At 38.7% G+C, this 27,715-nt stretch overlaps 1 protein-coding gene across 2 annotated transcripts in view; it reads right to left on the reverse strand.

Moving 5' to 3' along the window:
• The window catches only part of LOC109486774 (lateral signaling target protein 2 homolog), a 114,146-nt gene that overhangs the window by 37,886 nt on the left and 48,545 nt on the right, over positions 1–27,715 (reverse strand). For both annotated transcript variants that reach the window (XM_019790663.1, XM_019790662.1), the window contains exons 2-5: positions 15,786–15,932; positions 8,842–8,973; positions 6,246–6,395; positions 4,212–4,354 (exon numbers count right to left, since the gene is read on the reverse strand). In XM_019790663.1, coding sequence (XP_019646222.1) covers positions 4,212–4,354; positions 6,246–6,395; positions 8,842–8,973; positions 15,786–15,932 — 572 coding nt within the window. The remainder of the gene's footprint in view (positions 1–4,211; positions 4,355–6,245; positions 6,396–8,841; positions 8,974–15,785; positions 15,933–27,715) is intronic.

Consider the following 27,715-nt stretch of genomic DNA (forward strand, 5'->3'; position numbering starts at 1 on the left):
CAATGCATCCAACAACAAGTTGTGTCAATGATTTGTCATAGGTTATAGCACATTTATATACAATTGTGAGGCCATCATGGCTGGAGGCTATGAAAATGCATGAGCATAAAGAGCATGATTGATGCCGAGGTCACACAAAACTAGGACACCGGTGAACATTACGTCAAAAATATAGATGCTGAGAGCCATGCGTGACATCATTACAGCCCAGCCCAGCCCACATATCCAGGGCCTGCAAAATTTATGGCATGACGTAAATTGAAGTCTACCCTAATAAGGCTGGGGCAGAACCAATAAGTGCAGCATATCAACAGGATTCAGAGCAGAAACAATATTCATCAGTTACACATCATCTTTTTCATAAAGGATTCATAAGGAAAAAAACAATCATGATGGCAAGGAAAATTGGAAATGCATTGTGCAGGACTTGAAATACTGGGTGCATACATGTACCAGGGCTTGAAATTCATTTTTGGGAATTGGTGCACTGGTGCACCCAACATAAAAAAAAACTGGATGCACAAAACAGTCTAACTTTACTTCTGTTGTTGTTTTGCACCTAATTTTTTTTCTGTGTAGGTGAATTTTTAGTTTAGGCCACACCAATTTAATTTGTTGGTTCTCGGATTTTTTCAGAAAAAATATGAAGCGACAGGGCGAAAAAAATAAAAATAAAAACAGGTCTAGGCATCCTATTATAGGCTTAAATGCTACAAAATGAGCCATGAAGTCAACACAAAAGGCTGGGTTAAATTTAAACATTGAATTTTGAACTTTTAATCAAACCACTGCAATGATAGATGGGAAAACTGTAACAACTAGGAAGAAAAGGACTTTCCTCAACTGTTGGGGGCAAAACATGAGCATTTTTCAGTTGATTCAGGACCAGAATCTTAAATTTTTTTTTGCAAATCAGAAAAAAACGAAGAGGCGAATCCGAGAACCAACAAATTAAATTGGTGTGGCCTTAGGTGCAGCTGCATATAGTCTAAGATGTACAATGTATTTTCAAATATGTACAGTCACTGTGTATTTCAAGCCCTGATGTGGGATAGGTATCTCAGGCCATTTTACACAAAAAAATACTAGTGGGAGCTCAAGGTTACTGTCAAATTCGTGTCTTTTTAATCGCTTCTAAGTTAGTTCCCTACATCAGCCTTAAAATGCAATATACCTTTGAGCAATTTTACATTATAACACAATAATAAATTATACAAATCCATCAATTTTTTTCCATGTTTGTATGAGTCTGACCATGCCAGTGTGGACCCACTGGACAGAGCTACTTGGAAATGTGGCGTGAAGCATAGCTGACTGCTGCCCACCCGTGTCAGGGACCCCCTGCAGTAGTATAATCAAAGACTGGACACGACTACTGTATGAACCTATAGCTGGCTAAGGTAGCCGTTTAGCATGAAATTGGTATTGGTTCTGGGGCTAGGCGGCAGGGAGAGGGTTAAAGAATCCAGGGCATCTCATAATGAACCGCTAGGTGTGGTTCAGTAATTCATATCACAGCCAATGAACTGGCACAAAAAAAGGCAAAGCATGTAATTACAGGGATCCTTTTAATTTCCTCCAACGATGATGAATCACATGTCTTAGGATGAAAAATACTTGTAAGAAAGAAATGGGTTGGAGATTAGGATATCTGGCCATCTCCAATCTCCGCTCGTGACGTGTTTATGTGTCACGGCTCGAGCACATGTAGGTCAAGAAAAGATTGCAAAAATCTTAGTACATAACAAACATCGCAATATACAGCAAGGATACACATGACCGAATCTTCTTGGCTTCAATCGATAGCAAATTTACCAGCACATGTCAACAGGCCTGGTTCCAAATCACGAAAGCTTGGGCGCGGTTTCTTAGCAAGACTACAAGATGCAGTAGGAATACTAGATAGTTTGCCCCAACACCCTTTGGCTTCAACTACCACATGACTCTGTGTGGGGTTGACTCGCATTAAGGCACTGAGTGCACTGCTTTCTTAATGGCCTACATGTGGATACTTGTGAGTGTCTAGAGCTCAGCTACAAACCATAATACTGTCACCAGGAGTTCTGAGTACAATTTAACGAAGGTTAAGGCTTGATGCACATAATGTTATACTTTGTTTGATTTCCTGGGGGAACCTTGATGACTAACAACAGACAAATTCACTAAGAAGAGACCACCAAGAATGCAGGATGGAGCATTAAGTGAAATTAGTAATCAGCTTCCTTTTAACTTTTCATAGCAATTTTCTAATCACACACACTATGTTTACTTGTAATTGTCAGAAACACCAGTAATATTTTGTTATCAAGTACATCAACATGTTTTGACAGTTTTCAGCCTGCCATTTCAAAAATAATCGGACAAAATCTGTCAGTAAGCACAGACAATGATAAACAATTACCAAACACTGACTAGCAAGTCAAAATGCTGTAACTTCAGTTCACAAGCCATCAAATACAATATCAAAATTTTCTCAACTTTAAACTATGTAATTTTTATCTAGCTACCTCTAAAATTTTGATTGATGCATCAGCAGCATGCTAAATCGATGCCACTCTTACAGGTATACGAAGTCAGGTTTTCTAAAGTCCCCTTCAGCCTACAGACATTATATGTGCATTTTAGCATGGATCTTCTTCCAGGAAAAGGTGTTAAATGAAGTAGTTTTCTTCCAATCGATCAATAGTATCCTACTTCTCAATTCCCTGGAAATTGCTTGCTGTAAATCACCACCACCATTGGGGCAGTGGATTGATCCCGTGCCCTTCATTTACTGCAAATGAAAGCTGATACATTGATGGATGAAGATGACGTCAGGCCTTTGCGTTGTTTTCTTACTGGTGATGCTGACCTCGTGTAGGTGGCGACAACCCATTGCAACATGGGAAACTGAAACAATCAAATTTGCTTAAACAGCCAAATTCGGAAATCACCTCATTTTTGGATAAGTGCACACATCGCAGATCTGCCAACAAGTTGCAGGCCTCGTCAAATTCATTACACCTTAACCTATCAGTCAGCCTCCCTTGGACCCAAAAGTAATGAAAAAATAATTTGAATAGCTTCTATCCAATCTATCAGTGCTACTGAAACTGACATGCTGAAAAAAATACAAAGATATCAAAAGGCTTAACAAAATATCTATATTTTGATCCCTACAAACTGTGACACAAATTTTGAAACACTTATAGAAATAGAACAGTAAATGTGTTAAGTAGTATCCTGAGGATATTCGTAATTGTATCCTACACTTGGCAAGAACTGCGTAAATGTCATAAAACCATTCCAAAATGCTGCCATCAAATTACACTTTGCTTAAAATAGCTGAAATCCCACTCAAAACTGAACAGAAACTACATTACATGTACATATCTAGTACATAATCTATATTAAATATGTGCCAGTACAAAACATGCTTCATATTCCTCATTTTATGATCAAAAGTAATGTAAGTTGGTCAATGTTAACATCAGCTTAAAACTTAGCATTTACCAGAAGAAAAATCAAAACTATTCTCAGAAAGAGACCTCCAAATGCACAACACCATGCCCAATCCTAATGACTACTTTGTACCAAAATGTGTCTGCTGAGGCTGCAAGGATGATATTGGAGTACTGATAGCAAGATACAGGTGAGAAAGATGATCCTCTCATGACGATTCTCTGCCGTGGTAATGATAGAATGTGGGTGTAATCATCCCTAAGTACTCCTTTGCTACACCTTTGCAATTACCAGACTTGAAATCCATTAGGTGTATTGGTAATCTTCACATGTGTTGGTTGCAGTTTAAGGTGGATCATTCAGGATTTTAGTAATGTCTAAGTCCTGATACTTTTGCATTGATGGGAACACTTTTCTTTTAGATATGTCTTGAACTAAGACAGTACAGTTGCAGCAGTTCTGTGAACAGCGCCAGAGAGTCACCAAACAAAATTTCCCCTCAACATACAAAAAGTTGAAAAACATAGTACATTTGTTCTTTGATGGAGTGCCACTTGCCAATGACAATGGGAGAATATCTTATTTGAAGGCTGGTATTCTGTAGCAGGTTTTACTGTTCTTTTTTACATTCATATACAACTTTTATGGTGTCGACGTCATGGACACACGATAAAAGTCTTCAGACCGGAACTTTGTCTTCACTTTTTCTTGAAAAATAAGAGAAAGGTTAATGGGTAAAATTCCTTTTTTACAATTTCTGGATGACGTACCTTTGCACCGTCTCAGAGAAGAGCACAATGACATCCTGCATCATGTCATATTCCTTAGCAGTCTTGACGGGAACCATGGCACTCACATAGCTGAACTCAAACTCTGCAAACAAGCGGTCAAACAGACGCAGAGACTCCTTAATCTGCAATGATAAAGATACATGTATGAGGAAGATATTTGTGGGGCTGTTGACGTCATCTCTGACGCTCAGCCTCCCCTGCAATGGCTTTGAAGAGAAAATGACATTCAGTAATAGATAAGAAAGAGCTGTTTTGAGACAGAATTCTAATTTCTGAAATGTAGTAAATGAAATAGAGGTCACTCAGAGATGTGAACTGTACTGTTTCAATTTGATTTGAAAGGCATGTGAGCAATCATACAGTCATTCAATATTGATATCAATTGACTTTTGTCAAACTTAGTTTAAAAAAAAAAGCAGTTTTGAGGCTAGGTAAAAACATTGAACTGAGTCTATGCAAAGACATCTCTGGCTAAAAATATGACTTATTTAGCTTAAGTTTCCTGTGCAGGTGGTAGTCACTGTAAAAGATGACAGACTGGTCTATCCCTGCACAACATCACTAAAATCAGCACCATGGACAGTACAAACAAGATCAAAATCATGCAGCTTCTTTTAAGTGTTTGACAACTGAAGTGAATATCGAATGACTTCCATCCTGTAGCCAATTCTCAAACTTTCTGAAGAAGGTAGATAATCAGTCCAAAATCTTATTTGAAGCAGATGCCCAGTGCTAAATACAGCTATGCAAAGGCTTTCTGAAAAATTACGATCAACACTTGCACAGCAGAGTACAAAAAGGATGTAAGTCAGTACTTTTTACTATCCTTCAAAACTGACACAGTTGAAAGTTGAATCAGCTTATTACTGTCAGAAAAAGATTTGTGGGTAAAACTTGCAAATGGGTGACAAAAAGTTTAATATCACTTATATTTCATATTTTATACTGGCAAAAAGTCTGACTAGGAGCATTGAATCCAGCAAGGGTCATGCTAAGGTGAAAGCAAACAAGTTAGACTGTGTAAAATATCAACCATGCATTATGGACATACGCATAAAAAAATCTCAGACTGAACAATTTCACCAGTAAAGAGCCATCAAACTGAGCTTGTTTGTAACATTGACAAGCCGAGAAAAGACACATCATGCCGTAGCGAACACACTCCATCAGAAACCCTCATCACAGCGCTCACGTAGATAAGGACTTTGAGGAAGAGTAAGCGCTGTCTGCCAAGAAAGAGCTGCTGATGTGTGGGCATTTAATGGGCCAGGTATTGATTCTTTCACTTTGCTAATCAAGATGGAAGAGTTGATAACGCACTTGTGAGAACACAGAAAGGTCTGCTGAGGGCCCAGTGCAGGCTGTGATTGGGGGAGCATTACTCAATGCTCAGAGCCTGTCAAGAGCGACTGAGCTTAAGCTTAGCTGTCTATTTTTCTTCACGATGATGGCATGCCATAGCCTGGGTGCCATCCTGTTTGTATGCCGGGGCTCAAGTATGGGAGCCCGCCATACAGGATGGCACCCAGGCTATGGCATGGCACCCACCTACACCAGATACATGCATGTATAATTATAACTACAAGTACAATACCACACTGCAGTTCATTTTATTACGTATGTGTAGGATGTTCTCCTTCTGCTTTTAACTTTTTACAATATACCAGTAAACAGTATTTTGGAGAATCTATTTGAATGCATGTATGAATAGACAGAAATTTCCCACCATGCAGTGTGACACATAGAGGGTTAGTGGTCATGAGTGCCAACTACAATTGTAGAGGTCTTGCGCCTAAAATAGAACATTCTGGTGATACATGTAACTGCAGATTATTCATTGATTGAGTGATGTAATGTCAGCTACAGTATCAACAAAATCTAGAAATCAGGAAAGTGTGCAGGAGTGGTGTAAGTAAGTAGCATATACAGAAAACAACACAATATGTCAAATATTTGATCTACAATCAGAATAAGCCTGCTAAGACTTTATAAAACTGCAGAACTTCTACTGACCTTCCCTGAGTAAGAGTTGACATTCCTCAGACACTGGTCCCTCAGTACAGCCCTCATGTTTTCCAGAGACTTGGTCAGGTCCTTGGCGAGTGGTCGCATGGCGGCACTCTCCAGCTCCCGATTCATGATGGTGGAGCCGGCAGCAAGGCACTGTGGTAACAACAATCATTCAACAACAGTTTTTTATATGCAAAAATGTGCATATTTACTATAATTTGTAGAAATGTTGTAGGGATTACTCCAGACCTGTGGAGTAGCAGATGTAAATAATTTGTACAAGGCTGGGAAAAGTAAATTTTAGAGATTTCTGAATCACTAGCAATCAAAGTATACCACATGGCCTTCTAAACACAATCACCATTCACTAATTTTATTATAAAATGACAAATGTAGTAACATGCATAGTCTTGAAGAAAAGCGTGCCTAGACAAAATTTTTGTCTAAATGAGGCAGCTGTATCATTATTCATAACATGATATAGGACATAATATTAGGATAAACAGGTTTTAAGACTTTCATTTACAACTCATGCAGGTACATGTAATAACAAAGATCTTTAAAAGTAATTGTTCCTGTTACAGTTGCAGAAAGAGTTGTTTACAAATGGAAATGGTTTACTTTGTGACTTTGTGCATTGCAAAACTACTCCATACCAACTTGAATTACCGGAGAATCAAAAGATGGATTGTGCAAAAGTTGCAGTCAATTATATCCAACCTAAACGCCCAATCACATTTGCTGTACAATAATATGCAAACTTTATAAGGTATTCTTGGGACTGTTGTGCTTGTCATACAATTGTAAGATTCAGCTATCTTGTTACCAAAAAGGCTGTCTTAGATCTTTGTTGGCAGTTGATTTGTCACAGGTTGCTTAAAAAGTAATGACAGCAAAATTATTTGACGACTGATGACCAAAGTGACCTTTAAAAACATATCCAATGTTCTAAAATTTGAGTTATTGTTAGATTTACTACTTCCCATTTACAGAGTTTCCCTTTTCACATAACCCCGAAACCATGCCTGCTCCATGGAGTCACTTAGTTTGTTTCCACAATATGAAGGTGACTTTGCCTTAAAAGCCTATGACTTTGAGGGGAGATGAAATCCCAGACATTATGATGCTGTGAATAAATTGCGGCACGCTCTAGTCTTAACCTGAGCCCCGACCTGCATGTTCATCAGAGTTCTTTTGGGATCACAGGGGTGACCTTGACGGCCACATTCTTCTCAAATGCACCAGAGAAAATGGATAACTGACAGGCAGGGAAAATACTGACAAGACATTATGGCACAATGAATATCCTCATGCCATGTACATGTATCTATATGGCAACAATTATTGCCATATATTCCACACTGATATCTGTACTTGATCCGATAAGCTTGATACGTGGATGCTACATTCATAAACAGGACATTGACTTTTAACATCTTTTAAATATGTATGGAACCCAAAAGCTGTGCTGTTTCATTATGCAAAATCAAAGTCTTTTCTCACATTTAACAAATAACAAAACTGTGTACATGATGAATGATTAATATTTAATATAGAAAGTAGTCTTCTATCTCCTATATCCTGCCAAGTTCAACCAATGAGAGCAATTAGCAGTTTGACCAATGAGAGAGTGGCTGCATGTCTTCAACCTCATGTACTTGCAGTTGCATTCTACATGCATGTTATGGAATGGTCTATTCTAAAATGGGGTCATCAGTATTAGTTGAACAAAGTGAGGACCAGCAAAATTCCTTTCACATTTTGGAATTTATACGTTTTAATATTGTTTTAACATATTTTAAAATATATATACAGTATATTGAGGTATGCTGAACTGCAGATGAATGGGGTAAATTCTAATTGATGATTTTGCAAGTTTGTTATGTTTTTGTGAAAATTGTGCATATTTGGCAGAAACACTGTTCTCAATTCTTGAATCCTTGAAGCTAAATAGAACTGTTAACTATGGAAGTGAGACAGTTGAACAGTCCTGAGCAGTTCAATTGATTCTCTTCACGACTTTGCACTGCCAGCTACACAATTGCAGCAAGTAAAGGCAATTATTCAAATTGCCTTAAAAGCATGGACTCTGTGCAAGTTGCCATAAAAGCTTCATTCTCCCCCTACAATTCAGGGTGCACTTACTGCACACAGCCACACGCCCTCCTCTGGCAAGCTAAAAGTCTACTGCAGACTCAAATAACAAGGGCATAACAAGATTACATCACCATGATGGATCCACGTACAAACCTCACCTTGGGCTACTGCAGATCACCTGTAAAATCTCCATTTTGGGGGAGGGGGGCTCAAATGTTGGTAACTCAAAGCTGATGATAAGTACGATACCTAAGGATTGCCCTACTCTTTACCACTTTGTACAAAGGTGCAAATTATAGCTTTCTAATTGCAACTCCAATGGTCTTACATTAGTGTCTGGTTGATTTTTTTTTTTACATTGATTAAAGTTGAACAGTAGACAATAAAAGTTAACCCTTTACCTTGTTTCAAAAATAACAAGAAAGAAAAGTATAAGTAGGAAATCTGCAAGGTGTAACCTAAACATTTACCTTTATATCTGATCAAACTGATTGTATCTTACCTCAGCTCCAAACCAGAGTTGCCCAGGCAGGTTGTCTTGTAGGACGTCATCTGGAAATTTGACCCGGTAATCTCGACTGGCTCTGTCCGCGTCCAGACAGTCATCCATAATCAGCATAATGACCCCCAAAACCTGCAGCAGAAATGTCAAGGTAATAAAGGTAGATTTACTAGACACTCATTGTGTATACACTAGATGCAGCTAGAATTATAAATCTATTTCAGTATTGTTGTACCTCCAGGTATGGAGGTATTGTTTGCAGTGGTTGAGCTGTGGATTTGTGTGTCTATTCGTCCATTATATTGTTTCAATTCTTTTGCAGGAGTTGAAGGTGTGTGGGAGGGGTGTTTCCTCCTTATGGACCACAGGAGGTCAGACACAGGAAAAGGGGTCCAAGAAGCTGGGAAAGAGCCAGTTACTGTAGGAAGTTTGCAGTTACCTGTTGGTAGGGTGCCATTAGCAAAATACAAAACCATAGTAGTCACTCACATTGAATATAGCAAGAATTTACAAAACTATTTCTAGCAGATTTGAAACAGGGCTTGATTTACATGTAATAGTACTCAAAGTGGTGACTTTAAGGAGTAATCTTTCAATCTAATTTGTCAGGAAAGGCAATAGGCACAAATTGATGTGAAAAAAGCCTCCCCTGCCAACAGTGGAGCCAAGTGGAGACTTGCAGGTCAAATTTGGTCCAAGTTGATTAACATCCAGAAACTGTAGAACTCCAGTTCCATTAGGAAAGGTAATGGGTACAAATTGATGCCTCCCATGTCATCATTGGTGTTATAATGAAACCTGTAGATGAAATTTGTTTGGCAGATGTGCAGAAACTACTGTAACAGCATAGTGTCTAACATGGACTCATCAACATCAACCAATCACAGCTGACCCCTTTTTTAAATACCCAGCTTTTAGAAAAGAATTCAGCAATTGCAAAATAATGAATTTTCTACTGTTTTTGCCACTTTCATGAAGAAATTGGTAAACTCAATAGCTGTACCAAAAGGTACATTTATATTAAGTAAATTTACATCTCTGCCAACTTGGGCATGAATATAATAACCAAGTTCTTTATCCTCTAAAATGCCTGTAAAAGTTTGACATTCGCAAGAGACAGTGTTCATGAACATGTACCTGTCAAATCACTACTTAATTACTCTGCTGGGACGCAACTTTTATTGAAGTTTGGCAACTGTGGCCCATTAGGACATATTTTTGAGTGACACTTCCCAGTTAGACGTGACCTTGATTAGAGTTTACAGGCTAGAAATGACAGATGGTTCCAGATGACAGCTTCCATTAATCTACTAGTCAGTAGATGCACTCCCTGCTAGGAATGCCTGATAGATCGTTCTGAAAACAGGACGTCCTCTCTCTCCAATTTTGAGTGATCAACAGGGCACCGAAGGACTGGAATTTCAAGTGCACCAGGTACTTACATGTGTGAGCCCTGACCTAAGCAGGTCATTAGAGGTCACCTTTTCCACCTAACAAGCACCGTAGGGTTAAACATGGTGAATGACTCTCGGCTCCGGAAATGTTTCTGTTTCATCATGTTGCGGTACAGAGTGGGAAATCTGTGAATTAAAGATGGCCAAGACTGACACAGATCAGAGACTGGGGAAGGCTGGCCTTATCAAAGTCAAACAGGAGGAAAATACCATGAGTTCAAGGCAACCAAGAATATGCCGCCACCAATTTTATTGATTGCAGCCTGAACTAATGCCAGTAAACCCTGCTAGTCTAGTCTAGGCCATACCAAGTTGGTTTTATGGATGACATCCACTGAGTTGCCCTGAATTCTGCCAGACAGTAGGCATGATACTGTGCTGCCATTGTAAAGCCCCAAAATCGCCAGATCCTGCATGAACACAGACGGCAGCACTTTTGTCTCAGAGATTTTGCTGTCTGCCTCATCTTAGCAGCCATGCTTGGCACTTGTGGCACATTTGGTGTAAATGTACATTTCAATTTACCTGTGAATCTTTTCCTACAATTACAAACTCAGTGATATAAGATTTAAAATCAGCGATATCAGACTTCCGAGAAGTATTTTAAGTTGTTTGTTTTTATGTGAATGCAATCTTCTCTATGGGAACCATAGAGAAGATTGCATGACATACTTTAATGGGGACTAGGAGAGAAACTATGCAGGGTTGGAGGGTTGCCCATGCAATCCTGAATTCCTCATACACGACCTCTAATTCCAGCTGGCTCCAGGTCAGATTCTGGAGACTTCCAAGTTTACCCCATACACTGTGTCTGACCCTTGACCTCCCATTCTACATGGACAAACATACATATAAACTGATTTTGGAGGTATTAAAAGTAATGTGGAATGGGTATCATACAAGATGGAATCAGGTTGCATGTATTCTTTCTTTTTGCAGATTGTGACTGGAAAAATATTTTTGAATGTCTAATTTGCTTGTCACTTCAAAATGCTAAAATCTACATGTAAACAGTTACCTCCATCACATTAAAAGGACTGTTATATTGTTATGTTTTAGACAGTTTCGTTAAATTGCAGCAAAGCAAAATTCTACACTGATCATTTTCCAAATAAAAAAGTTCACCTAATTTGGGTGGGGATATCCTGTTAAGAGGTTAATATATGCATGGTTGACACCAAAAAAAATTTAAAAAAATTATGATGTCAGGATAAAAATCTACAAAATGTATGTCTATTGCTCGTAGATGTACAATACAAAAAATACTATGCCTGATCCTGGCTGATGTCATCTTCTAACACATTTTTTCTTTGTATATTTCCTCTCCAAATGTTGATTGTTCCACAATGTTGTTGAAAAGTTCATCACAGTAAGGATACATCATAAAAAACAACACCAGTGATGCATGACTGCCTGAAAGCTTTCATCTGCTGATGATCAAACACTCGGTCATGGTTGAGCTAAGAAGTGTGTCATAGTGATTCAACAAGCTAGGCAAAGATCAGAGGCAAAGCTGTGGTAGAATTGATTGGGGACATTATATGATCCCAACTGACAACACCGTGAACAACCCCAAACAGGAGACAAATGAAGGATAGAAAGTGTCAGAACTAATGCTTGAGGACTTGAAACATGGAATGCAAAGTGCCTTTTAGTGTGCTACACAGTTTTTAATATGGTGTGTTACATAGGATATAGAATTTTCTTCTTACACAACCATAGAGTTTCTCACCTGCTTACGTTTCGTTATGGTGAGTTACAGCTCATTAACTATGTAAAATCCAGAAAGATCATGAATACGTATCATACATTTGTAGATGTACAGTTAAGTCTTTGAAATTACCACTATGGCCATACCAATAATTTCTTGGTTCTCAGATTCACCTGCTTCATTTTTTCTGATTTGAAAGTTCTAAATTGACACTAAACTCCTCATATTTGGACATTACCAGTTGAATAAAGTCCTTGTCTTCTTAGTTGTTAAAGTTTATCCAAAATTGAATGCATTTATCAATACAATGATTTGGTTAAAAGTTTAAAATTCATTTATTAGAATTATAAACCAGCCTAGTATATTGACCTTGCAGTTCCTATGGCAGTATTTGTGGCTATCGCCTGCATCAGTGATTTCCTGCAAAAGCCTGAGGAACAACATATCAAATTTGTATGGCCCAGGCCCCTAAAAACAGAGCTTTCCTCTGTGCTAGTAATTCTGCTACTGTTTCACAGGGCTCTGTCTACTCCATCTGGAGGTGTCCTTATCTGTTCCCTATCTATCCCTTCATTGGACCTATCCAATCACACTTTGTTTCCATGGCCCTGCCATCTGATAGGCAGGGATTACCAAGATATATTACAAGGATCTGAACACACTGCTGTACCTTTGCACACTCTGTGGCGGGGATATTTAAGTGTTCCTTTAATAGCCCATGTTAAGGGATCTACCCTCGGGTAATTGCTTGCTTCCAATTTCCACGGACAGCCCTTCACCTGTGGCTGGCCTCGGGCGCTCAGAACTAACATACAACTGAGGCAGTGATGGTATCTGAGTCTTTGGTACACAGGAATTTACAGTGCCTTGAAGGTGAAACAAAGCCAGAGGATTTGCTCCTCTCTCTCTAAGCTTCTATCATGGAGACAAATCTCACACAATATCCGACTAGGAGAACCTTGTCTCTTCAATCATATTTCCCTATCCTACAAGGGAAGAGGGAATATGTTGATTTTACAGTTTCCCAATTTTTCATTTTTTCCCCCTTAAGGATCAAAAACCTAAATGATAAGAAAATCTGATGATAGATGACTTGGATTAAATTGATATCATGATACTTTCTATCACTTCATGAAATATGGTATCTTCGTGTAGGACGTTGAGGAAATATTCTACACTTGCTGGCAAATCTTGACTTTCTCATACTGTGATTAGTGTTCATAAAATCTAAAATTATGCTAGCAACATTATTCTATGTCTAACTTTGATCTTTTCTGTTATTTAGTTCCAAACTTGGCACTGTGCCATTGCTCTGTACTTTCTACTTCCATCCTGCATGTTGCAATACCTGTGGCTATTTGATCCACAAGGGTAAGGTTGGTGCAATTCATTGTGCCTAGTGCTGAGTACCTAAATGCAACATCAGGTAAAGGGTTCAGGTATACAGACCTGTACCTGTACTGGAACAGCTTTAGATCTGCATTAACACAATTTATGCAAGTTTACTAAATCAGTCCTAAATCCACATGACCTTTGTCACACCATTTCAAAATTAGCATCATCATCTGACATTTACACAGCTATTAAGGCCCCCTAGTCCATCTTTGAAAAGACAGCACACATGGGACTCTTGGAAATGTTCCATACTATTTTTGAACCATTCAGGATATCATATAATATCAAACTGTTAAAGTGTCAATTTTAGTGTCCTAACACTATCCGCAAGACAGCCTGCTTGCTTGAGTTTAGTGTTCTGAGATTTGAATATATTACAATTCTTGTATACTTGGCAATTTCAGTATGACTCCTAACAAATTAGGAGAAAACAAAGCACCAATGTTTATTTGGGAGACTGACTTACGTCAGATTTCCACTGTCAAAGAAAATATACAACAACAGCCTACTTTTCAGCACCAAGGACGACTAAAGCTCTGGCTAAATTGCACATGCGAAAGTTGTTTTTTCCACATATCTATGCGAGAAATGAAGGCACCTATCTGCATAATTCTATCAGTAATACACAACAGCAATTAGTTGCTGAATTGATTAGCATGCTTCAACAAAGACTAGGCCAAGATCAATTAAAAGGTACGTGTCAAAAAGCTTTCCACACGGCATGCATGGGTAGTACATGCAGTCAAAGTCTTGATGGTTTGGGAGCGGGCATAATGTGCTCATGGTAATTTATGCATGGATGTGTTACAACTGGCAAGGGTGTGTTAAACATGGGATGAGAGATGTGCAGAAAATATCTGAACAGCACATAGGTGATACATGCAAGCAGAAACCTAAAAGTAACAAAATAGACACATATGGTCTTATTGCTAGAATTGAAATTGAAAAACAACATGGACATACAATTACATTTGTAGGTGAGTTTTTACAAATCAAGAAGCAAGAGTCTAACAGCTTACTGTAAATGTATTTTTGTGTTATATTACATTTATTTCAATGTAGGAGAAAAAAGAAGGTTTTTGTTGGTGTTGGAAGTTTGTGGTTAAAGTGCTTCTGAAGTACGATAGAACAGTATAAACATATATTGCATTGATATGATTTTGCGGTAAGAGATCAAAGTGAAAACTGTGATAATAAAACTACCGCAAAAGTATCTGTGTTTAGAGTAAATTTTTCTAAATCCAGCTTAACTGTATGGGTTGTAGTCTCCTTGGACCCATAGAGGTACAGAGGAAGCAGAGCACAGCCATTGTGAGCTATTGCATACTCCCACCAGGCCGATGTTCTGCCTGCACCAATTAGCCCTTCCACTGCTTTGGAAAGCTTACGGCTCTTGACGCATCTTGATGAATGTGTATTTATGATTCCTCCCAGCAAAAGAGATCGATTTTAAAGCCTTCTGCACCTTTAACACAAGCACGTTACGAATCTTCCAGGGAAGGCAGCGTGCTCTCCCATTCAAACCAACCACAGGAAGATAGCACGGGGAATAATAACTCCTGCAGCTATGTTTTTTAAGAGCAGTAAGTGGATTTGGGGTGCTGCTGCGGTTGCAATGCAGCATTACTAAAATATTGTAACTGTATTTTATCCCTAACCTCAAGTCACTTCTAGCTTTTCTATGTCAAAGTGAATAGCAGGAGCTATATATTTTAGATTGATAGCTGAAAATATTCTCCTTTTGATGTACGCCACAAAGACAGCAGCTAAATTATCTTTACCTCAAATTCTTTTAATGGCAAAGCCAAGATGTCAATCACCTTGCCATAAAAGGAATGTGAAATGATAAAGTCATTTTTATCTTGCGTTCTTTTGAAGGTACCTTAAGTCTAAAACCTGGTCCATTTGAACTGCAACTAAGTCTTTATCTCACATCTTTTTGATGGCGAAGTCTTTACAAAATCTTGTCAAAAGAATGTGAGGTACTGTAGGAATGATTTACTGTGTGGTCACATTGGTTGTACGATTTTGATATGATAGACTTTTCAAGAAGGATATTTCATAATCAACGGCCAACAAGGCTCTATGACAACCATTTTGATAACAAGACAGCTGAAATTTGTACAACACATGCACAACTATGATCCCAAGATTGTCCTCAGTTTGCGATCTCATGGCAATCATATGATGAATGTGACTAGGCCTTGAGCAGCAGTTCAAACTCTCTAGATTGTGGACTTTTACATGTAGATGGGTGATGGCTCAGATTGCTGTTTCAAGTTGGCCTCTATTAATTGCAGTTTGAGGATGTGTAACATAAATACAAGATAACAGTTTTAAGATTAAAAAATTAAATGAATAATGACATGCTGGTGACATGGTACCTTGTCCTGGCAGGCCCGCAGCTGGTTGACCAGTAGTGTGCATCGTTCTGGGTCCTTCCTCCCGTCAAAACTATCCAGCTCAGCGGCAACAGTGTTCAGCTCCTCATCCAGATAGTAAAACTGAGCCAGCAGATGAGTGTCGGTCCTCTGTGGGAGGAAAAAACAGCTTCGGTTAGCTTCAATGTCATACTCGATGATTCTTTCTGTATCTGCATGGCATAACCAATAAACTGCTTCGTGAGAGTTCTTTACTTACATGTACGTGCATGGGATTCCTCTTCAGATACAGACAAATTGACAACAACAGAAAGACTGACGCAGGGCCTACATGTAATACATAAGTTCTACTCTGTTATACTATGCTATAGTGGCAGGGCATAAAACTATTGCAATAAAGCTTCAAAATGGCACTTTGTATTGGTAACAGAGATAGGCGGCAGGGAGAAGGTTAAATGTAGGTACCTCACAATGTAGGTACCTCATGCAAAATGACCAAATATCCAAATCTTTTTTCAAAAGTTTTTGCCATTATAGAAATTACTACAGTAATGTGATCCTAATGTGACAAATTTGTATCACATGAAAGGCACGATAGCATGTAAGTCAGTATATCTGCATCTGCACAGTTCAGACACCCCTTATTCTCGTAGCTAAATTTTGTAAAAAAACAAAACAAAACAAAACTAGCCAGATCATGTTTGAATTATAGTAAATGATACTATCTTTTTATTCTTTTGTGGGTTAACATTTGTTTGTTACAGGTTTGCTGCAACAGTGTGGAATAGTAGGGAGATCACTTCAAATCTCACCAGTCCTTCTTTCCTTACTGGGTATGCATGCTGCAGCCTGACCCAATTCTTTCTCTCTCTATCAATCCTATCGTTCATCAGTTAGCAGGTCCTTACATTGTATTTACAGTCATAATCATTTGCTAATGGTGCGAAATTACCCATCAAGCATATGGTCTGAATCTCTGTTCCTGTACGTGTTTGAGAGCGTATCTTTCATAAGAAAAACTGATCCAAAAACTGATACAAAAGTGTACTAATGGTGTTGTTTTGATGACAAAGTACAGGGATGATGGAGTGAGGAATGGTGGTCCAGACTGATGAAGATATAAGAGTTCTCCACTGATTACATCATCCTGCATCCATCTTCCTGGATATACGACTAATTGGACAATTTGCGTTGCCATGGATACAGTGGCACACATGACGTCAGGGGGACATTTTGAGTAACGAAGACCGGCAAGATGACGTCAGGACGGTGTGGAATGACTGCAGGCTGTGTTTTTTGCTGATTTGCAGCAGTTAACATCTGTAGTGACTCCACTCAGGTTAGAAAGATGGCCCTGCAGCATTTTGCTATGGGAGTTCACACAATGTTAGCCAAGGAATCCCAACATAACACTTTCCTTTCTCCTCAAAAAACATGGTGCATCGCCCAATATGGAATGAAAGGCATTTTAATTCTGGTCCTCCAATATGCAGGAAGAACTGTACAATGAATGTAGAAAACAACCAAAGAAGTGTCCTTCTCTCCATGGGGAGCTCATTAGATCTAAAATTGGATCAGCTACCTGCAGAACTAACAATCTTTTATATGTCTGCTGAGAACATAATGGGAAGTGTGACTTTCAGGTGATGACAAAGCGGACCAATTACAGCTAGACATCACACTGTTGTTGTCAGATAGAAGTTATAACATCACCAGGGATGGGGACTTACCTCAGCATGGCAACTTTCACAATAGCTAAGCTTCATTGGGACTGCATGTTCCTACTGTTGTTGTTATCATATTATTTATCATATAAGTGCCAAATCATGTGTGAAATTTGAACAGATACTTTGCAGCAATGCTCATTTTGAAGACTGGATGGTTAACACTGATCAGTTCTCTTCGTTTGGCTTCTGAAGTTTCCTCTAAAGGTTACAGATTTCCCAACAGTTTTTATGATGCAGTGTGAATATTTGCCAAAAAAAGGATTTCATAGCAATGCAGACCACACTATTACTGCTAACTATTATAGAACATTTCACGCACCATTTCTAGACCATTTCTTTAGTATAGGCTACCTTGTACATGTACTATGCCCCGTTACACTTTGACTTGTTTACTTGTATGTAAAATAGTAAGCTCTGCAGAGGTGAGAAGTTCAAAAGCAAATCATTATTTGATTAAGTTATCTCCTAATTATACAAACTAGGTGATTTATGGATATGAGCATATCCCTTTGTGGACATAAATCTTGAATGGGAAAATTTTGCAAATGTGACAGAAGAATACAGAAGCCAGTATAATATCAATATCTTTTAAAACATTTACATGCAAGTAATCAGGGAGAGCGAGCAAATCAGTAAAACTCACATCACAATTCCAAAATGTTGATAATGGATCTTTCCAGCAGGGGCCATTCATTTCTTTATGATTCATTCCAATTCCTGGAAGTTATTACTGATAGTGAAAGTACAATTTATTAGTGACAAGATTTCATGGACCAACATCTGTATCTTTCTTGATAATGCGATATCGTATATTTATGAATTTAAAGCTCCTTGATTTATCATATTAGTTTTAATGCAGCCATTAATTCTATATTGAATATACAATCACGTATATCTTGATACAGTACCTTGTTCAATAAATATCTTCATATGGTACTTTATACTATTTTACTACTGTGGATTAGTAATTTCAAATGTACATGGTGTATTACGTAATTACAAGTAGTGATATTTAGTATTGGCACGTCTGCATGCTCACAAAGCTGTGACTGTTGAACCGTGAATCTGTACACTTTACGTGGTGCTGGAGAAAGCATAATATATGCATAGCCCAGTCTAATTTTTGCTGTTTCGTGTCACAGTACTATATACCAATTGGGAATAAACTCTATCTGCATTTTAGTTTTCAGTGCAGACACTGCCTTTTCTACATGGCTACTGGCCAAGCCTAAACCCTTCTGGGATACAATATTGAATAATGTTGGGACCATTAAGAAACAATGACATCAAAATCTGATGCAGGGTTGGACAGTGTAGTTATATCATTGGATAACTGTTATGTGATACCTTCCCCACACGAAAATCAGTAATTGGTCTGGGAAATTAAAAGATTTACAATTATGCACAACTAGAAACAAATGATTGGTTTCTCAGTGCCACTGATGAAAGCAGGATTAAGTGCATTAGATACTGCAATGTTCCAGTGACTTCATCAATTCTGAACCATAGCCAGAATGTCAGCAATTTCATTTGTTCCAGTGCCACAAATCATGTCTGTCCCTAGTGACATATTATGACAAAGTTTCTGCATATGGATTTTGATTTGTTGTGGTAAATTATCCCAGTGATGAATGCATGACTTGATAAAGATTAAGATGTATGCATCAAACCCATGTGGTACATGTAAAAATGTACCCATATGGACTCCCCACAAATTGTGGTGACCGAAATCATCGAAATACATAAAGACTAGAATGGCACAATATGGATGCTTCAAACTTTATCATAACTGTCCAACATTGAAAATTTCACTTCTTTTAAGGTTCCTTCTTCACTATGATACAGGAATTTATTAATGAAAATGAATATTTAGAACATAGAAGTTTTGATTGTGGTACAGATTTTGTTTTAAAGCTCTGAAATGCAAAATGTACCCAGTGACTTACATAAAATTTCAATGAGATTTATCCTTCCAAAAGCAAGTCAAAGAATAGAACAGGCTTTCACTAATGGCTGCCTACAAAGTAACAATGAAACTCACAGTCCAGCACAAAATCTTGAAAACATGGTGATAGTTATACATTCTACTATGAACATGCGAGCCAAGACATTCTGTCTGGGCTTTGCAGAGCTGGCGTCACATGGCCGCTGTATGCAAAGGATTTGTACAAAGCAAGTTCAAAGGGTCTTAGTGGCTAAATTATCCAAAGGCAGCAGGGACTGTAAACCAGTAGGAAAGGTCGGGTTTTAAATTGTGCACTGCGGGTCCTGTGGGACTGCCCTGGGTGCTCCTAGGCTGGGTCCTGCCCTGCCTTGTCTATAATTGGCACAGACTACTGCAGCCTATCAATCCAACTCACTGTGTGTTAGGGGCTGTACGGCGCTTACAGGAATCTTCATTATCATCTCCCATCAGAATCAGCACTATCATGCTACCTATTGTTACCCAGGAGATTAGTGTGGCATACCTGGGAGGGTGACAGGCATTGATTTCCTATTGGAGAGGGGCAGCCACGAGTTCATCGCCATGGCAACCCACATTAACGCCATTGGATATCCACTTACAGGGTCCGCTAAACATATTCAATGAGTTGGTATTGAGAAGATCCCGTGGGGTTCATTACAAGGATGAATAGTCCCTCCCACTCTGAGCCTCTAAATGCTCCACATTAAATGCTGGTCTCCCTAATTTTGATGGCGGTCCCCAAAAGCTGTGTGATGGATAATTGTTGGTGTCTACTGCCGGCGAGGGCTCCACAGTGATATGCATCTGGAGAAGAGGCAGTATCGCCAGCTGGGTTCTCGGGGGCGTGTTGTGATGTCGTGATAAAGCGATGGGGGGACAGTATTGTCAGCAATAGACCAGGAATAAACTGCCCAGAGACAACCTGCTGGGCTTCTGGCTTTGTTTTTCCCCCGAAAGACAAACACCGGCGCTCGACTCGGAGAGTCTGAAAGAAGCAATTAACCCTGGTCAGAATTAGCCTTTCATATGCATTACGTGTGTGGAATAGTGCAGGAATGGAGGATGTATGGCCCAGCAGCCTGTCGTGGCCCAGTGGCAGCAACAGTGTCTACAGCTCCTGTCAGAGCAGCTGCGTGGACATTACCATGTCTGAGCTGCGACCGAGGGAAGAGCCGGCGATGCCTGCTCCCAGCTGTGGGAAGCCTGGCCTGTGTAACGGGCTGCCAGACATCTCCGAGTGCCGGGAGTCCCAATCAAGCAGCAACCCCAGCTCGGAGCTCACGCGGCAAGCATGTATCCATCAGGGGAATCATCTTAACCACACTCCCTGCACATACACCACTTTGGAGTTTGAAATTCAAGACTTTCCACCCGGATTGAACAGGAATGCAAAGAAAAAACAGGTGCCTTTACTACTATCTCCCTGTATGGTTGTCCTGTCGCTGCTCAGCTTTGTGACATCCACCCTTTCCTTGGGAATGATATGCTTCGACTCTGTGTACTTCATCTGGCTCAACCATTACTATGGCTACATATCAGAGTTGGGAGAGATTGACTGGATCGCAGGGATTAAGCTCAGCCTCATGGTAGGTATCGGCGTGTCTGTCTTGCTGCTATTTATGAGAACATTATCTAGATGTGTCCATGGACGAAGGAGGGATACCTTGAGCATGGATTGTAGGGTATCTAGAAAGTATTTGAAGATGACCTTATTGTTCCTACACGGACCACAGTTGGTAGTGGTGGACACAGCAACCTCAGCAATAAACACACAATTATGCAAACTTACGGCGCCCGACTTGGTCCACATATTGACACAGAGTGCGGTGCTCATCCATATGGTATTTGTTTTCCTGTATTCTCTCGTGTTTGTGTTCGGTGACAGTGAGGAGCATAAGCCTCTCGAGGCACAAGAACCAGCCTTAGAGGATTCCCCGCTGAACATTCTGGCATCCCCCAGACATATACGCTACAAGCAACAGAAGCTTAAAAGAGCTTTATGCTCCCTGGTGGGTACATGCTGGGTTCTACTGGTGGGCGGGCTCACGACATTCGGGGGTCTAGCACTGCACAGAGTTTTGTTGGAAAACCATTCCTACATCCAAGTACGCCAAATGCATGTGAACATAAATAGTCGAGAAAACATAAACCCCTCCTGGTCAGAGAAGCTGGTGGGGATAGACGAGATTAAAGCAGCTACACGGCAGGGATTCCAGCTCACCAGGAAGTGTCGTAGTTTTGGCATGTGGAGCAGCGAACATCAAAAGATGCTTGCACCAAAATTGTTCTACAACATGACAACTTATGCTTTGGTTCGTAAGGAGAACCCGTGTATGGACAACTGTGACATTGTGTTCAGGTTCCTTTACCATCAGCACCCTGATGACCTGACCATGCCAAGCCACCTTCGCTTCAGGCTTGCCTACAATGTGGTTGAACGTACAGAGTGCAACAATAAAGTTTTCTACTCCAACTACACCCCTGTGGGCAACTACACCCCTATGGGGGAAGGTGTCAGCTCGCGAGAGACACATGTCGGGACCATGACGCTTCAGTTCTACCCAGAAACTTGTGGTGTCTCTCCAATCTGGGACAACACAATCAAAGTTGTCGACACATGATGGTTGTTAAATGGTCAAGCCACAGTTTGGTCCAGTTGCCAGAACATCTATTGTATATACTTCGAAATTTGAGTAGTTATCACCTTTCTAGACTTCCGAATCCCGGCACCATTAGTACTACCCTGATGCAAAATGGGACAGGTGCTCCGAATCCAACAAGTGGTCATTTATCCACTGATGCTCCTGATTTGGCCGACTTCACTCAGAAGTGCACTTAGGGGCCCTAAGCTCATCCCACTGACATGGCCATTCACCAAATTGTTCGACATTACTCTTCTTCTTGTACGTTCACAAGTTGAACTTGCTGGTAATCACAACATGAAAACAGAAAAAAAACATTACTGACACAGTCAAACTGCTTTCCAAAAGGTCTCTATCTTTGATCTATGCTAGCTACATTGTAACAATTGCTGCATGTATACTAGTAAATAACATAATAGTGCTCATATTTATGCATACAATATATAATACAATACAACCAAATTTTTGAAAATGATTTAAAAATTTGAGACAGGAACAAAATTCATAAAAATTATTACTCATTTGTATACACCACTGTTTCCGATTATCCATGGTTAAATACTGCCAAAGATAACATCAATTCTGTGATTTCTTTGCATCAGCCTATTCTATAGGGTCCATAACCATAGAAACAACAACACAAATTTAAAAGTCCTGTGCACAACAAAACAAACATGAAACTCTATAGTACCTTCTATTAAGGCTGTCAAATATCTTGCCAAATGGATATATGTGACCTACTCGCTGAGAAGCACCATCATTTACCGGATAAGTTCAAAGAAGCATCAGATAAAACCTTCATCAATATGGAGCTTGTTTTCTTTCATAATTGTAAAACCATGCAATGCTCGGATTATCGAGTATCAATGCAACGCTGAATCAACAATCAAATTGTACAGAGATGACTGCGTACAGTAGACTGAATTAGTGGACTAGCTCTCCGTGCTTACTGCAAGAATGTGGATGACTTTTCGTCAATTATACATTGCGATTACTGGCGGAATTACTCCTCGGAGCGCTATCTGCAACAGATATCTTCCTCCCGGAGGTGGAAATAAGGGGCCAGACTGGAATGCACAGCTGTTCTCTTGGATTTTATCACCTTCCTCTGATGATCAGCAGTTTGCAGGGGAAATTTCTCCAAAAAAACAACAAAAAAACATGTGAGATGTCATGTTCGGCTGGGATGAACAGTACATGTATGTACCAGGTGGTTTTTCCGAGGAATGAGGACATCCGCATCCTTCTGTAACTCCAATTCTGTAACAGCTTCGGCAGCATGCCCTATGCAACTCCACTATTCGACAAACTTACTACTAAAGTTGTTTGATTTTCTTTAATTCACGATTGTGAGTAACCATCTACCTGAGGATTGGAGAAAGTAGAACTCTGTTATGGTTTAAGGAATATTGGGACTTTTTCCTTGCGTATTTTCTGCATGCAGTGGAGTAGGAATTAAAGAGTCACAATTCTACACAGTCTGTGGGCTGACCTGTCTTCTTGTAAGGTAAGCACATACATGTACTTTTACAGTAGACACTGTATGCAAATAGAAGTAGTTGCAAGGTAGCAACTTGTTGGTAAATCTGAAGAAATTAAATATACTAGTAATTAGATTTTGAGGGACTATATATATAAGCCTGCTTGCATTTAAGATAATGAATTAGTTCTTTTGATATTATTTTTCCTGACAAAAACAAATTACATTCTATACCCATAAATAACTAATAATATTATAATACGATATATAATAATACAGAGAAATACATTTTGTACAGATTGGATAGACTGTTACCCACTGCAAGTAAAATAGGGCTTCGTATCGAAGCCAACTGAAGGTGGACAGTACTTTTCAATAAAAGACATTTAAGTACTGTGCTTTGTATAAGAGAAATTGTAGTTTACTCTAGTCTTGCATCAGCCAAGGATACAAAATTTCACATGAGCTTTGTCAGCTTTCCTACCATGACACAAACTAGACAGTCATTTGATTTCAATTCAATTTCACACTGATTTATATCATTTAAGGCAACCCAAATATACATAGAAAATTTAGCCTGCCCTTTACCAGATTGTTGACCTTTTCATATTGCATTAAATTTTGATCATACAGTGCTTGAATAATAGCTAATACTATAGAATTCTTTTGCTTATTAAGAACAAGATACAGTAACTTTACATGCACATGTAGAATAAGTGCTACCCTCTTATAACAGTTTTTCTACGCTTTCTTATATCCTATTCATAAATGTGTAGAATTTATGCAAGTCAGTGCTAAATTTACACTTTTGACGCAACCTGTTCAATTCCAGAAATGTCAGGATATTCGATCTGGATCAGTTGTCAAATGCCACGGCCACTATCGCCCCCTTCTGTTGCTTTTAAATCCTTTGTTGTTATATTCTCTCAGCTCTCTTACATGTATGCCATTGGTACATGAATTTCTATCAATCCAAGAAAAACTGTGATGTGATATCATATCCTCGTTAGTGTGGCCTTTCATGAAGGTCGCCCTGAGTGCTAACCCAAGTCTTGAACTCTGGGGACAGGCCTGTATCATACGTTCATGAAATATTAAAGATCTCTCTCCTGAACCTCTTCCATATACACAATGCTGACCCTAGTGAGTCAGAAAAGTCTTGTGACGCATGACGATAAAAATATGGATATAATTGTGCTTTATGTTCATTTCTGAAATGAACACAAAACACAATTATATGCATATTGCACTAAAATTCTGCTTACTAAGTAGTCTACCTACTATACACATAAAATTTTTCAAAATTATTTCAATTTTAAAAAATTTTTGCATTATGATTGGTTCATAGATACAGACTCATTCATGGCCTATATTGGACAATAAAACAGATAAAGGGAGACTTCTTTTAACTATCTGTGGGTACTATCACTGCAAATACAATGTAGTATGGATCAGGTTATCTATTAATGTCGTCTTTTAATGGGTCAAAGACATTGGGTTGGAAGTAATGCAGCCTCAATTGGCCAACCATTAATTGGGGTGTATCTGATTCTGACCACTAAATAATATAGCAGGATTACTGGTGTATTTTACTATTACATTACATTACTGTATTTTTGTTGCTACAAGCATTGTGACCAATGGCACCTATATTGTTAGAATCTAGAAAATTTGGTAATTTAACTTTCTTTTCCATAAAATCTCAAAGACCTTATCTTCTTATAATCTTTTATGGACCACCTTTCCACTAGACCAAAAATTTTACAGATTGCACAATGAATTTCAAAGATAAAGAACAATAATCATTTCTGTAAATGTTGTCTTTTACATCATACTATGTTCATCATATTCCAATTATAAAGTCAAGGGTTACACAACCACCATTTTGTGGGCTCAACCATCACTCAGCGATTGTCATCTAGTGAAATGGTGGCCTTACTGGTGCATACATGCATAATATTCCTAAATATATGTTACGTTTGTAGCTTTTAACTTTATGACTGAGAATGCATATCTGACTGATAACTGGCATACTGGCCTAAAAGTTACAACAATCTCAAAAATTGTTTCTTTTAATGATGTATTTATTTGTCTAAGTATGACTAAACCACTCATATCGGGTTTTCAAAATTTGCATAGAGTTTAATCTAATATAACAAACATCTCCATTACTGGGTAAAACTTCAAACCACCAATTATTTCCAAGAATTTCCACGCACGGCAACAATGTAGCTCCTTCATAGTGACAGCCATACCATAACAGTCATTAGGCTTGCGTGTTTCTGCAAATGGCCTCTTTTGTACAGGTGTCATGGCTTGCTCTGTAATTATATATCACCGTAGTCAACCATGGCATGCAGAAGAAAAGAGATTCAGCTTTTATGGCGCAGACAATGATAATAATGTTAAAGCAGGAATACTCATCATCATATAAGTAGGATATATAGAGGACCGTAGTCAATCCAAATTGGAGCATGCAAAATATTATTTTCAGAGTGGAATACCTAATGATGGAAAGATACATTACATTCCCAATCATAATTGGATAAAAACGACAAGAAATATCATCCTGTCAAAGTCATCTAAGAACTCATAAGTTTGCCTAATTGCGTCCATAGCCCTTTACACATCTAGCCGGAAATAACAAAAGTTCGACAGTGTTGCCTCAATATGTGCAGAACAATGCCAGTACATTGTGGCAACCATGACATAACAGCTTCTGCCACCATCTAATGGAATGTAATCTTTTATCCACATTTACTGTCACAAAAATTAATAGATGTTGAAAAACTAAGAATTAATAATTATTTATCAGTGTCATGGGATTAAATGAAAATAGTATCAAATAACAAAGGTTAAGAACTGTAGGGCAGTTGCTTGATGTACATTTGTTTGAAAATGTAGCTTGAAAAATGAGAATCAAAATGAAAAAAAATTAAGAGAATTACAGTACCAAATATCGATGATTTTTAAACAAATTATTGTAACTTGAAATTCAAAAGAGGAGTGTCCCAATTAGAGTTGCCATTGAATTCCAATCTGGGACCAGTAGCTTTAAACCATTAATTTTCAATTTAATTCCATTATTATTATTATCATAATCATACTACTGCAATTGTCTCTAATAGTATCATTCTATAAGAATAGAATGCAAATGACCATTAACATGAATTCGAAACAATGATTAATTATTACTAAAGCCTTTTTTTTCTACACAGAAATAAAATTTGCACAAAAGTTGCAAATTTCCATTGTTCCTTCTATTAATATCATTATTGATGATGATAGTGGCTTACATAATTCAAACATGTACATTTAGTAACTTCCAGGTATGGGGGTATTATTCTAAGTTGCTGTGGGTTGTGTCCTGTTTATGGGTGGCAGGAAGGTTGACAATGACAGGCAAAATGACAGGAAGTCAAAATGTCAGACACAGGAAATGGGGTCGAATGTAAAAATTGTGATGAATGTCAGTGGGTGAGGAATGGCGTCACCCCACAGTAATGCGTGACCAAGTTGGTAACCCACATGGTGAGAAGCTAGGCTAGCGTGAAATTTAAAGTTCATCGGTGTGGGTATACCATATTTTTCTAGAAAAGGTTAAACCACTTTACTACACAAAGATTTGGAGACTCCAATGTTTGCATTTTTAGAAAATAGCGTAACCTTTTACCAACACTGATGAACATTCATCTCATAGCATTGCTGACCTACAAAAAATGTACTAGTATTAGATGCTACGATGTTATATACTGTTTCTGATTCTTTCATCAATGACTCAGTCACTTCTAACTCTTGTTTCTTTAATGTATATTTACACATTTTTCTTCCCTGACGTTTAACTCTACACCATTACAAAATACATCAAAGGTACACCAGCAGCTTGCGGGCGGGACTGAACCCAAAATACTAGAAAATTTGTCACTATCGCCATGGTAAGATTGTACCAATGCGTCAGGTTTAAAAGAAAACACTCTGGTTTGTGAGACAGAGTGTCGACACATTTACCCTCTAAAGATTGTACAGTCACGTTTCCTTGCACGATTTGTCTTCCCCGAAGGTGAAGGTAGCCTGAGTGTGTTACACCATCTCCCACTGTCAGGCTGAATCTTCTCCCC

The sequence above is a fragment of the Branchiostoma belcheri genome, unplaced genomic scaffold, assembly GCF_001625305.1.
Source record: "Branchiostoma belcheri isolate BF01 breed outbred unplaced genomic scaffold, Haploidv18h27 scaffold83, whole genome shotgun sequence".
In the NCBI taxonomy this organism is placed as follows: Eukaryota; Metazoa; Chordata; class Leptocardii; order Amphioxiformes; family Branchiostomatidae; genus Branchiostoma; species Branchiostoma belcheri.